Raw genomic sequence first — 14,110 nt, forward strand, 5'->3', positions numbered from 1 at the left:
ACTTTTTTTAAAAATTTTATTCTGTGGTTTCTGCCTTATTATGTTAAAGCTTAAATAAGTTACTTAGAGATCAATTTGCATGACATTTAAACATCGAAGGTAGGAAGTTATAGATAGATATTTAAATATTTGTGGAGGAATATAGTATTATGTTTATAACAGATTGCGTTTTATACAGGAAAATATTATAGAGGCTGAGATGATGGCTCAGCAGTTAAAAGTGCTTAACTTGAGAACTCATGCTTGACTATCAGCAACCATGTCTGGGGCCTCCAATTTCAGAAGTATCTGAAGATGTGGTTTCCATATTACCTACAAAAACAAATACATGTACACATACTTAAAAATACAAACAATATAAATATAAAATATTAAATTTTTGAATCATATAGTTTGATATGATGGTAGCAGTGTAAATATATTGTCTGCACAAATCTACCACAATAGCTATTAACAACATGGAGCTGTTGAAAGCCTAACATGATTGTACAAAAATAGAAACTGATTTTGAATTGCTTCTAATTTAATAAACTTAAATTTAAATGTTCCATTATTATATTGAAAATTGTTCATTAAGGAAACACAGGAGAGAAATAGCTATGATATCCATTTTGAGCACTATAAAAAACTCTTCTTATGATGGTTTTACTTTCATTTAAAATAAAAAAGGAGAGTAAGTATGGTTTTGGAAATTTAAACTCATTTAATTTTACTGAAAAATCAATTCAACTCAAATTTTAGATAAACTAAAATCTAAATAATATATGCAGAAAGTGAAGAAATATATAAGCTTGGTAATTATGATTTCTAATAATTTGACCAGTGTATACTTAAATCATAAGCTGAAAAGTTGGATTTAAATGCATTAAGTTTGGTATTTCTTTGAAACCATATTATATGTTGTTTTCTACTTATATTGCTCTCATTAAATAATGTTACCTTGTAACACAGCTTCATAACTTTTATTTAAAATCTGTATGTTAGCTGGCACACAACTTTAATCCCAGCAATTGGGAGGCAGAGGCAGAGGGATCTTTTGTGTTCAAGGGAGCCTGGTCTACAAACGATAGTGCTAGTACAGACTTCAAACCTACACAGAGAAACCCTGTCTTAAAAAAAATCAGTCTCTTATTTGGCTGATGTATATGATCCTTAAGTACTTTGAAAATCACTGATTTTTAGTTACTTTATACATTAATTATTATTATATTAGTTAAATAATTTTACTTACCACCATATGCCCTATACTTAGAGAAGAATTCCATGACTGTTATAGAAAGTCACTATTGATATGCCTACAACTAACAGAATATAGTTGAGAATCAAAAAATTGTATAAGTTACAATTTGGAAGCATTGAGAATTTAAGCCTTCCTAAAATTCTATTTGCATCACATCATAAAAAGTTAATTACTTGTTACCACATGCCCATAATTTTATTTTTGTTAATAATAATAAACATTATGTGTATTAATATTTCACATTCTTATAAAACATTTTTTAAAAAATATGACCTATGAGAAATAATAAATTTCAGCTTACCAATCTCTCACTAAATATAAATAAAACATGAAAACATTTTCTTGCCTATAAAAAGAGAAGTTAACAAAATATAAATAAGATGCTCATTTTTATTTAATTTATTTTAAAATGTTGTATAAGTTGTCTTATTTAAATATTTGTGTTTAAAATGATAATCAGTGGTAGCTTTATTATCATGTGAAAGTTCAGGAATAGTCTTTTCCAAAATTTTTTACATTTCTTCTGGAAATGTGAATAATCTATGTAATAAGAATATTTACTACCAAAAATTCTTTATACTAAATGTATTAAAAAGGATTTAATAACTTGCTTGTGGTTGCAATGTTAACTATAGGCCAAGTTAAAATTTAGAACTAATTTTTTGGTATCTGTTTCAGAGGGTGTCCTAAAGTCCCATGGATCTAAGATATTGGAAAACATTATCATTTCATGTTTTATCATAAATATAATTATAATTTATAATATATGTGGTATTATATATTATTATAATTTAAATTATCATTCCACATTTTCTAGGGTCAAAATATTTTTGGTCTTGATGTCATTGAAACACCAGAAGGAGACAAGATGCCACAGCTGATTGTTCAGAAGGAGTTAGATAGAGAAGAGAAGGATACCTATGTAATGAAAGTTAAAGTTGAAGATGGTGGAATTCCTCAAAGGTCCAGTACAGCTATTTTGCAAGTAAGTGTTGCTGATACAAATGACAATGGGCCAGTTTTCTTAGAGAATGAAATTGAAGTCAGTATACCAGAAAATGCTCCTGTAGGTTCTTCAGTAACACAGCTCCATGCCACAGATGCTGATATAGGTGAAAATGCCAGAATTCACTTTTATTTCAGCAATCTAGTCTCCAACATTGCTAAGAGACTGTTTCACCTTAATACCACCACTGGACTTATCACTGTCAAAGAACCACTGGATAGAGAAGAATCACCAAGCCACAAGTTACTGGTTTTGGCAACTGATGGTGGATCAACACCAGCAAGAGCTATGGTTCTGGTAAATGTTACAGATATCAATGATAATGCCCCATCAATTGACATAAGATACATTGTCAATCCAACCAATGGCACTGTGCTTCTTTCAGAGAATGCTCCACTTAACACGAAAATTGCTCTCATAACTGTCATGGATAAAGATTCTGAACATAATGGTAGAGTGACATGCTTCACAGATCATGAAGTTCCTTTCAGATTACGGCCAGTGTTCAGTAATCAGTTCCTCTTGGAAACCGCTGCATTTCTTGACTTTGAGTCCACAAGAGAATATGCTATCAAATTACTGGCTGCTGATGCTGGCAAACCTCCTTTGAATCAGTCATCCATGCTCCTGATCAAAGTAAAAGATGAAAATGACAATGCTCCAGTTTTCACCCAGTCTTTCATGAGTCTTTCTGTTCCAGAGAATAACTCTCCTGGTGCACAGTTGACAAAAGTCAGTGCAACAGATGCAGATAGTGGACGTAATGCTGAAATAAACTACCTGCTAGGTTTTGATGCACCACCTGAATTTGACCTGGATCGTCGTACAGGCATCCTGACTGCAGTGAAGAAATTAGATAGAGAAAAACAGGAAAAATATTACTTTACAGTCCTGGCACAGGACAATGGAATTCCACCTTTAATGTCCAATGCCACTGTCATTGTGACTGTTCTTGACCAGAATGACAACAGCCCAATTTTCACTCACAATGAGTACAATTTCTATGTCCCTGAGAACCTTTCAAGACATGGCACAGTAGGGCTTATCACTGTGACTGATCCTGATTATGGAGAGAATTCTGCAGTTACTCTCTCCATCTTAGATGTGAATAATCAGTTCTCTATTCATCCACAGACTGGTGTCATCCGACCAAATATTTCATTTGACAGAGAAAAGCAAGAATCCTACACTTTCTATGTAAAGGCTGAGGATGGTGGTAGGGTATCACGTTCTTCAACTGCTAAAGTAACCATAAATGTGGTTGATGTGAATGATAACAAACCTATTTTTATTGACCCTCCTTCCAATTACTCCTATGAATGGGTTCCACCATCCACAAATCCTGGTACAGTCATCTTCAAGGTTGTTGCAATTGACAATGATACTGGCATAAATGCTGAGATTCGTTACAGCATTGTTGGAGGAAACACAAAAGGACTGTTTATGATTGAACAAATATCAGGCAACATCACATTGAAAGATAAATGTGTTGTTTCAGATCTTGGTTTACACAGAGTGATAGTCAAAGCTCAGGATTTAGGACAACCTGATTCTCTCTTCAATATTGTAAATGTCAATCTGTTTGTGAATGAGTCAGTGCCCAATACTACACTGATTTATGAACTGGTACGCAAAAGCATCGACTCACCTGCGACTGAAAGTACTGAAACAACTAATGCATCCTCTCCAAAAACTGACTATGTGAAGATAATGGTTGCCATTGTTGCTGGCACCATAACTGTCGTCTTAGTGATTTTTATCACTGCTGTAGTAAGATGTCGCCAATCCCCACACCTTAAAGCTTCTCAGAAAAACAAACAAAATTCTGAATGGGTTACTCCAAACCCAGAAAACAGGCAAATGATTATGATGAAGAAGAAGAAAAAGAAGCATCCCCCTAAGAACTTGCAACTTAATTTTGTTACTATTGAAGAAGCAAAGCAAGATGATGCAGACAATGATAGAGCCAGTGTGACACTAGACCTTCCCATTGAGCTCGAAGAGCAAACCATGGGCAAATACAACTGGGACACTACACCTACTACTTTCAAGCCTGAGAGCCCTGATTTGGCTAGACACTACAAATCTGCCTCTCCTCAGCCTGCATTCCAGATCCAACCTGAAACGCCCCTGAACTCAAAGCACCACATCATCCAGGAACTGCCTCTTGAAAATACTTTCGTAGGCTGCGATTCCATCTCTAAATGCTCTTCTAGCAGTTCTAATCCCTACAGTGTTTCTGAGTGCACTTATTCAGTGACAACCTTCAAGACCCCTGTATCAGTACATGCTAGACCGGTAGGTAATCCACGTTTCTAAGTAATCTTTCTAACTTATTATTCTCATTGTTTTCCCTTGATATAGGATTATAAAAAGCATTGATTTCTAGGAGGTATCAATATAAATATGAATATATCAATCATATTACACATAATATTAAAATAGAAATATGAGTTCATTTCAATTTGGGAGTCAAAGCAAAATGAATGCTGTTAGAGAAATATGGCATATACTGATGATTATAACAAGGGTAATTTTTCTGTAGGTGGCAGCATAATGTAGATTGCTTGAATACATACTATAAAATTGTATAATAATGATTATAGCACTATCCGTTTTACCATCTTTTCCACTAGAATCAGAAAAGCCTGGGCTTCTTGTTCCATAGGAAAGCTTTTTCAAATGTGATAAGCAGCTCTCAATACAAATGGTTTTGTGAACTCTTGCTTCATGTGGGCTAATATGTAGATGTCTAAGGTATGTAAATGATATGAACATATCCACTACCTCTTTCTTTTGAAATTATGCCACTAACTCTCAGCAATGAAGAGTTTCACTTGTATATTAGGAATTCAGAATTATGTTGGCTCATCAAACTTGCTTTCTCATGGTAAAGTTTTAAAACTGTTTAAGAAAGTAGAGGCATGCTCATTTTTATCTTTAAGCCAAAGAATGAAATAGGTAAGCATCTTTAATTTAGGTTACCAGTTAAATATTTGCATATTTCAAAGTCTTTCAGGAAACATTCTTAAAAGATACTGACTTTTGATAAAATTGAATAAGTTTGCTTTGCCTAATGGTCACAAATGGAAATAAGGGCATATTAAGAACCTAGAAATCTGTGCACAATAATGTAAAGCCCAATACAGTTCTGAAAACAAGAGTTTATACACTGTTTTTTAAATTAGTATTCCAGGGAGAAATAAGGGTAAATTTATCTAGAAATTCATGAGTAATTATATGAATTAAGTTATTTCTTTAATAAAGTTAAGTGATGGACTTTATCTATTTTTTCTCTAAAAGTCATACTACTGCTGATTTTATTGTTTCAACTGTGTAATTCAGTAAGTTAGTTACCTCATTTGCATTTAATAGATATGTTTAACTTATTCAGACTTAACATAATGGTTACAAAACCAAAAATATATTCCTTTGAAATTTTCTCATACTGACTGAAAGAAGCTTATGATGATATACGAGAAAACAGTGAAAATAACTGATTATAAGTTGAGGAAAAATTTGAATACTAAAGATCATTGAGGATATATACAATTAAAAAGGAGAATGATATTAATGCCTTTCTCTTAATACACTGGATGCAAGATATTAATTCCACAATAAGTCTATTTTTATTGTAATAGACCCATCATTGCATAATGCTACAATGATAATAGAACCCTAGTCATTGTGTAGGATTCCTGCTATGAATTGAATGAAATAAGAGTGGTTTTCACAGTTTGGATAAGTTCCATGATTCTTTACTACATCATTCACAAATGTATTAGGTGGCCAGTATCTTCAGAGTGTGATTTTTCTTATATTTAACCATTCAAAGCAGAACTCTAGTTTTGAGTATTATCACAATTACTCTCTTCATTAACACTATTTCTTCATAAGAATATCTATTATCAACAACACTTTAATAGTATTCATTTTTCTACAAACATTTTTTACTGAGCTCGATTTCCCACTTGCTTTGAAAAATGTATACTGAGTGTTTGTGAACTGCATTTGCAATTCATAACTTTCAATGTATTGGCCCAATAAATTTGTAAAACATTTTTTCACAACTATTTTAAGAAAATAGAATTTTTTCATACAAAAGGATTATTTAATTACGTAAACATGTGATGACACATATAAAACAGAAAATTTGTATTTTCTAGATATTTTTATCTTTTAGTGCTCTTATTTTATAATTTCCAAAATTGAATGAAATTTAAAATATTTTGTATAATATTTTTAAAGCACATATAAGTGATATCTATCTATCTATCTATCTATCTATCTATCTATCTATCTATCTATCTATCTATCTCCTTAGTGAGTTAGGCAAAACATAAGAAGTGCCACTGAAAATGAATTACTCATTATTATTAGCATTTTACTAACTGAATAGTTTATCATTGAATCACATTATTTTTGTGAATCTTTTCACAACTAAAAATAAGTCAACTGTATACTTTATGTCAGTAGTTACAGTTGTTTTACTTCCTTAATGGTTATCCTCTTCATATGACTTGGAGAATTGCAGCAATATAACTTTAACCATTAAACTAATCTGAATATGCTTACACTTTGTTCTAAACTTTGCAATGTTTTTTGCACTTTTGGTATACTCTTTAATTTAGAACTAATATCAGGAGAAGTGCCTTATATTCACTGGTATTGAAGAAAGCTAACAAGATAAGTAATCACAGAAAAAGGAGCTTATGTAAACATTCACATACAGTCAGTATTAACAATGATAAAATAAAATTGGGAAAAGACAAGTATGTCAGGTTATAAAATTTAAAAAAAAAGCACTTTTCCTTGAGGAAATTTTGGGAAAAATGAATTAAAACATTTCTGCCAGAAGTCAGAAAGAATCCTATTTGTTACATTAAGTGAGGAATATTTTTCAAAGAGTACTTAGTGTTATGTTTACACTTAGCTGATTAGTCAACCATTTAAAAATAAGCACGTGGAGAAAGGTGTTCTAGCAGAAATTTTACAGTTTACAAATGAAAGTATACAATTTACTTAGCTTTATTATGACTCCAGTGTTTGGAAAAGCTGTGGAACATTGCTTGTATATCATGAACATATTGGATAGAATCTCTTCTATCTGAGAAATATTTACCCTTTCTGTCATCAATTTCCATGTGTATAATAGAAGGACTTTTTATACATATCGTAGGAGAAATGTAGGACTTGAAACTAAAGAGAGAAAAATTATGTAAACTATCTTCTATTAACATCATTGAGTAGTTTAGATAGCAATTTCGGTATGATCATAGAAAATTGTAAGTATAAACAGTTATTTATAAAACCTTGTTTTATGTTCAAGATGCATGTGGTAAGAATAGTTTTGGTTAATATAGCTCTCTTCTTCAAATAATACAGTGAAAGCAATGAATTTGAACAATAAAAAGGAGGACTAGAGTGAAAGTACCATTTTAAGGGTCTTCTATATATAATTCAATATCTTTTTTTATTTATTTGATGTAGGATCTCTGTATGTAGCAAAGACCTGGTGTCCTAGAACTTCATTTCCACTGTACCCCAACCCAAAATTTCCATAAAATTCTATGATTTGAATTTAGAAACTCTCAAACCTGAAACTTTTCCAGATAAGATAAAATGTACGGGGGCTGACTGAGAAGCAAAGGACAATGGCTCTGGGCTCTGATTCTTCTGCATGGACGGGCTCTGTGGGAGCCTTCTCAGCTTGATCGATCACCTTCCTGGACCTGGGGGGAGTTGGGAGGACCTTGGTCTTAGCATAGAGTGGGGAACCCTGATGGCTCCTTGGCCTTGAGAAGGAGGGAGGGGAGGTATGGGTGGAGGGGAGGGGAAGGGAGGGAAGGGGGGGAGGAGGGGAGGGAGGGGGGAAGAGGAGGGAAGGAGATGGAAATTTTTTAAATATAAAAAAAATAAACCATGAAAAAAAAAGGATCTTGGGGGAGGGATTGGAAGGACAGGAGAGAGGGGAAACTGTAATCAGGCTGGGAAAAAGTGATTAATTAATTAAAAAATTTAAAAGATAAAAAAAAAATACTGGCAAATAAAAGCCAAGAACACATCAAAAAATTAAAAAAAAAATGTCAAAGTACAGTTTGAGATGACTCAGTGGATTATGTGCCTAGGTTTAAGTATAAGGAACCAAGTTTAGAGTCCAGCTCATATGTAAGAAACTCTCTAATGGCACTTGCTTGTTAAAACAGAATTGAGAGAGGGAAAAGAGATGGACAGATCTCCAAAGCTCTTAGGCCAGTCAGTCTGTCTAACCAAATGGATAATATCTAGGTTTTTAGGTATATGCTCTTTCATACAATAAAAGTGGAGAACAATAGAGGAAAGACACCTGATTTTAACATCTGGCTTCCACATGAACAGCTACAAACAAGCATGGGCACCACAAAATGTAGGTGTAAATATCCACACTAGCAATATCAAGAAATATACATATGCAGAATATTGGAATGTTTGGATAGTTACCATTCATGAACTGATGCATGCTATATATAGACATAAGACTAAGCTTGAAATAAGATTACCAAACATTGTTTCTGTGTATCAGTATCTTAGCATATCAACTATAGCCACATAACATCTGACTTTGATAACGTTATTTTTCTTGCTCTAGACTGATTCCAGGACATCAACTATTGAAATCTACAGTGAGATATAACTTTCAAGGAATATCATAATTGCATTCCTTTCCCAAAATATTTCAATAATTTATGATTACAAAATTTGACCATGCTAAAAATTTTGTAATTTCTATTTCTTCACAAAGTTAAGCAAAATAAAACAACCTTAAAAATTTGGTCCCACATAACCATGAGATTGCATCAGTTGTAAACTGGCAACAATAAATTTAAAGATAAATTAAAATTTCTGGAAGAAGAAATGCATTGCTGTAGTTATTCTTCATATTGCTTTCGTTTACTTGCTATAGATATTAATAACTGTGATGTAATACTATGCTGCCTTTGTGTAATACTGGTGTATGGTATGTTATTTGCAAAATTACCTGTCCTTTGTGATTACTGAGGACTTTAAACCTCATCTCTTGAAGTTTGGAATGAAGGTGAAGTATTCATTCAAGTTACCCTCTGAAAGATATTCAGGATAAGAAAAAATTTTAATGCAAATTAAATCAAAACTACAACAAAATGAAAAAAAAATCTATAGACCAAGGTATTCGAAACATGCATTATCATTTTCACTGAGAAAACAATTATTACCTCCGGTATTTTAAAGATTTGTATAATGTAAAATAATGTCTTAATTTTTACATTGATCATAACCGTATTTTCCAGTAATTTAGTTATTAAAATTATTTTTTGCAGTTAACACGATTCTTCTCATACATATCCATTTAAAATGAAAGAAATTTTATAAAAATTGTAAAATTACTTGTACTCCCTATTTTGCTGTTTCTGTTATTAAGAAACAGAATTCCATTCATATGACAATCGAAAAAAGATTCAGAGATCACATTTTAAAATGATTATATATGAACTTTGAAAATCTCTAGGAAAAAATTGTGACACCATAATAACATTTGAATCGATTTATTTTATTTGACTGATGATAAATTGTTGACTACAGATCATTGCTCTTAGTAATTTATCTTTTAAAGTTCAGTCTCTTTTCACAGTGCTTTTGATTAGCTACTTTTTCCAAAAAAATTGGATGCCTCAGATACAGTATACCCTATGTTTTATTTGAGAATGACAGAACATGTTTCTATTAATTATTTTTTAAGTTACTAATGTCTTGCTAATACTACTAACAAGATTAAAACAAAAACACAAAACCACTTATTACATCTTTGTATAAAATGGGATCATAAAGGAACATATAGTCATCATATAATATCTTATTTAAAAATTTTATTTCAAATTGTAAATTAGGTATTTTCATGAGTATATGGATATTATTCTTTATTATTATTATTATAAATTTTCACATCTTCCCCTCCTCACATTTCCATCCTCCCCCCATTCCCCTTTCCTCTTCCTCTCCAGGCCAAAGAGCAGTTAGGGTTCCCAGTGTACATTAATATTAGTGTGATATATGAAGTGTTCCTTTTGTGATGATATTTAGAAGACGCTATTGATATATTTAGGGTTTCAGGTTACTACATTTCTCAAACATTTAATATTAGATAGTATTTTAAATTATTATGATATTAAATTAATTGAACACTTATACTATCTGGTTGTTTAAATTTTATGTAGTTGATTATAATGACTGGAAGAACAATGATTTGCTTAGTAATTTAAAATGTCATGTGCATTATAATATACTTATCAATTCTTGATGATGCTATATGAAAGCAAAACTTAACTTTACACATGCTGTTCATATGAAACTGCTTTTTATAAGACTATTGCTTCTTTTTTTACTTATTTATTTATTTTTAATTAAAAATTTTCACCTTTTCCCCTCCTCCCATTTCCCTCTACCTCACTATCCCCCTCTCCTTCCCTCTCCAGTCCAAAGAGCAGTCAAGGTTCCCTGCCCTGTGGGAAGTCCAAGGTCCTCCACCCTCCATCCAGGTCTAGGAAGGTGAGCATCCAAACAGACAAGGTTCCAACAAAGCCAGTACATGCAGTAGAATCAAAACCCAGTGCCATTGTCCTTGGCTTCTCAGTCAGCCCTCCTTGTCAGCCACATTCAGAGAGTCCGGTTTGATCACATGCCATATCAGTCCCAGTTTAGCTAGCCTTGGTGAGCTCCCAGTAGATCAGCCCCACCTTATGAGTGGGTGGGCTCACCCCATGCAGTTCTGAATTTTTTGCTCATGTTCTCCCTCCTTCTGCTCCTCATTTGGACCTTCGGATCTCAGTTCAGTGCTCCATTGTGAGTATCTGTCTCTAGCTTCATCCATCGCCAGATGAAGGTTCTATGGAGGTATGCACGATATTCATCAGTATGGTTATAGGATAGGGCCATTTCAGGTTCCCTCTCCTTAGCTGCCCAAGGATCTACCTGGGGACAACTCCATGGACACCTGGGAACACCTCTAGAGTCAAGACTCTTGCCAACCCTAAAATGGCTTCCTTAATTAAAAATTATACTTCCCTGCTCTCATATCTACACTTTCTCCATCCCAAATGTCCCATTCCACCAAGCTCTCCCCATTCTCCCCTTCTTACTTTTTTCTTCCCATCTCCCCTTACTCCCACCTAATCCCCACCCCAAAGTTTCCAATTTTTGCCTGGCAATCTTGTCTCCTTCCAATATCCAGGAGGATAACAATATGTTTCTCTTTGGGTTCACCTTCTTATTTAGCTTCTCTAAGGTTATAAATTATAGGCTCATTGTTCTTTATTTATGGCTAGAATCCACTTATGAGTAAGTACATACCATATTCATCTTTTTGGGTCTGGTTTACCTCACTCAGGATAGTGTTTTCAATTTCCATTCATTTGCATGCAAAATTCAAGATGTCATTTTTTTTTTTTTTTACCACTGAGTAGTATTCTAACGCATACATATTCCACACTTTCTTTATCCATTCTTCCATTGAGGGGCATCTAGGTTGTTTCCAGGTTGGCTATTACAAATAATGCTGCTATGAACATAGTTGAACAGATGCTTTTGTAGTATGATAGAGCATCTCTTGGGTATATTCCTAAGAGTGGTATGGCTGGATCCTGGGGTAGGTTGATCCTGAATTTCCTGAGTAATCGCCACACTGATTTCCAAAGTGGTTGCACAAGTTTGCATTCTCACCAGCAATGGATGAGTGTTCCCTTACTCCACATCCTCTCCAGCAAAGGTTACCATTGGTGTTTTTAAATTTAGCCATTCTGACATGTGTAAGATGGTATTGCAAATTTGTTTTGATTTGCATTTCTCTGATCGCTAAGGAGGTTGAGCATGACCTTAAGTGTCTTTTGGCCATTTGAACTTCTTCAGTTGAGAATTCTCTGTTCATATCAGTACCCTATTTTGTAATTGTGTTATTTAGCATTTTAAAGTTTAGTTTCTTGAGTTCTTTATATATTTTTGATGTCAGACCTTTGTCTGTGGTGGGCTTGGTGAAGATCTTCTCCCAATCTGTAGGTTGCCTTTTTGTCTTAGTAACAGTGTTCTTTGCTTTACAAAAGCGTCTTAGTTTTAGGAGGTCCCATTTATTCAATGTTGCCCCTATTGTCTGTTCTACTGGGGTTATATCTAGGAAGTGGTCTCCTGTGCCCATGTGTTGTAGAGTATTTCCCACTTTCTCTTCTATCAAGTTCAGTGTGTTCAGATTGATATTGTGGCCTTTAATCCATTTGGATTTGAGTTTTGTGCATTGTGATAGATATGGATCTATTTTCATTCTTCTATAGGTTGACATCCAGTTATGTCAGCACCATTTGTTGAAGATGCTTTCTTTCTTCCATTGTTTACTTTTAGCTTCTTTGTCGAAAATCAGATGTTTATAGGTTTGTGGGTTAAAATCGGGGACTTCGATTCCATTGGTCAACATCTTTGTTAGTGTGCCAATACCAAGCTGTTTTCATTACTGTAGCTCTGTAGTAAAGTTTGAAGTCAGGGATGGTAATGCCTCCATAAGTACCATTATTGTATAGGATTGTTTTGGCTATCCTGGGCTTTTTGTTTTTCCATATAAAGTTGATTATTGTTCTCTCAAGTTCTGTGAAGAATTTTGTTGGGATTTTGATGGGGATTGCATTGAATCTATAGACTGCTTTTGGTAGAATTGCCATTTTTACTATGTTAATCCTCCCAATCCATGAGCAAGGGAGATCCTTCCATTTTCTGGTATCCTCTTCAATTTCTTTCTTCAAAGACTTAAAGTTCTTGTCAAATAAGTCCTACACTTCCTTGGTTAGAGTTTCCCCACTATATTTTTTGCTATTGGTGGCTATCATGAAAGGTGATGCTTCTCTTATTTCCCTCTCTGCTTCTTTATCTTTTGTGTATAGGAGGGCAACTGATTTTTTGTGTTGATCTTGTATCCTGCCAAGTTACTAAAGGAGTTTATCAGCTGTAATTATTCTTTGGTAGAGTTTTTTGGGTCACTTATGTACACTATCATATGCAAATAATGAAAGTTTGACATCTTAATTTCTAATTTGAATCCACTCAATCTCCTTATGTTGTCTTATTGCTATTGATAGAACTCAAGCACTATATTGAAGAGATATGGAGAGAGTGGACAGCTTTGGCTTGTTCTTGATTTTTGTGGGATGGCTTTGAGTTCTTCTTCATTTAATTTAATGTTAGCTGTAGGCTTGTTGTAACTAGCTTTTATTATATTTTGTTATGTCCCTTGTATCCCTTACCTCTCCAAGACCTTTATCATAAAGGGGTGTTGAATTTTGTCAAATACTTTTTCAGCATCTAATGAGATGATCATATGTTTTTTTCCTTCAGTTTATTTATATGATGGATTACATTGATAGATTTTCATATGTTGAACCAGCACTGCCTCTCTGAGATGAAGCCTACTTGATCATAATGGGTAATTTTTTGTATGTGTTCTTGGATTCTGTTTGCCAGAATTTTATTGAGAATTTTTGCATCGATGTTCATGAGTGAGATTGGTTTGTAATTCTCTTTTTTGGTTAAGTCTTTGTGTGGTTTTGGTTTCAGGGCGACTGTGGCTTCATAAAAGGAGTTTGGCAATGACTCTTATGTTTCTATTTTGTGAAACACATTAAGGAATATACGTATCAGCTCTTCTTGGAAGTTCTGGTAGAATTCTGTATTGAAGCCATCTGGTCCAGGGCTTTTTTTGGTAGGGAGGTTTCTGATGACAGCTTCTAATTCCTCACAACTTACAGCTCCATTTAAATTGTTCACCTGGTCTTAATTTAATTTTGGTATATAGTACTTATCTAAAAAAGTGTCAC

At 33.5% G+C, this 14,110-nt stretch overlaps 1 protein-coding gene across 8 annotated transcripts in view; it reads left to right on the forward strand.

The window, feature by feature from the left end:
* The window catches only part of Pcdh11x (protocadherin 11 X-linked), a 548,040-nt gene that overhangs the window by 25,990 nt on the left and 507,940 nt on the right, over window positions 1–14,110 (forward strand). For all 8 annotated transcript variants that reach the window (XM_038317057.1, XM_038317058.1, XM_038317061.1 and 5 more), the window contains exon 2: window positions 2,058–4,544. In XM_038317057.1, the coding sequence (XP_038172985.1) occupies window positions 2,058–4,544 (2,487 nt within the window). The remainder of the gene's footprint in view (window positions 1–2,057; window positions 4,545–14,110) is intronic.

The sequence above is a fragment of the Arvicola amphibius genome, chromosome X, assembly GCF_903992535.2.
Source record: "Arvicola amphibius chromosome X, mArvAmp1.2, whole genome shotgun sequence".
NCBI lineage: Eukaryota > Metazoa > Chordata > Mammalia > Rodentia > Cricetidae > Arvicola > Arvicola amphibius.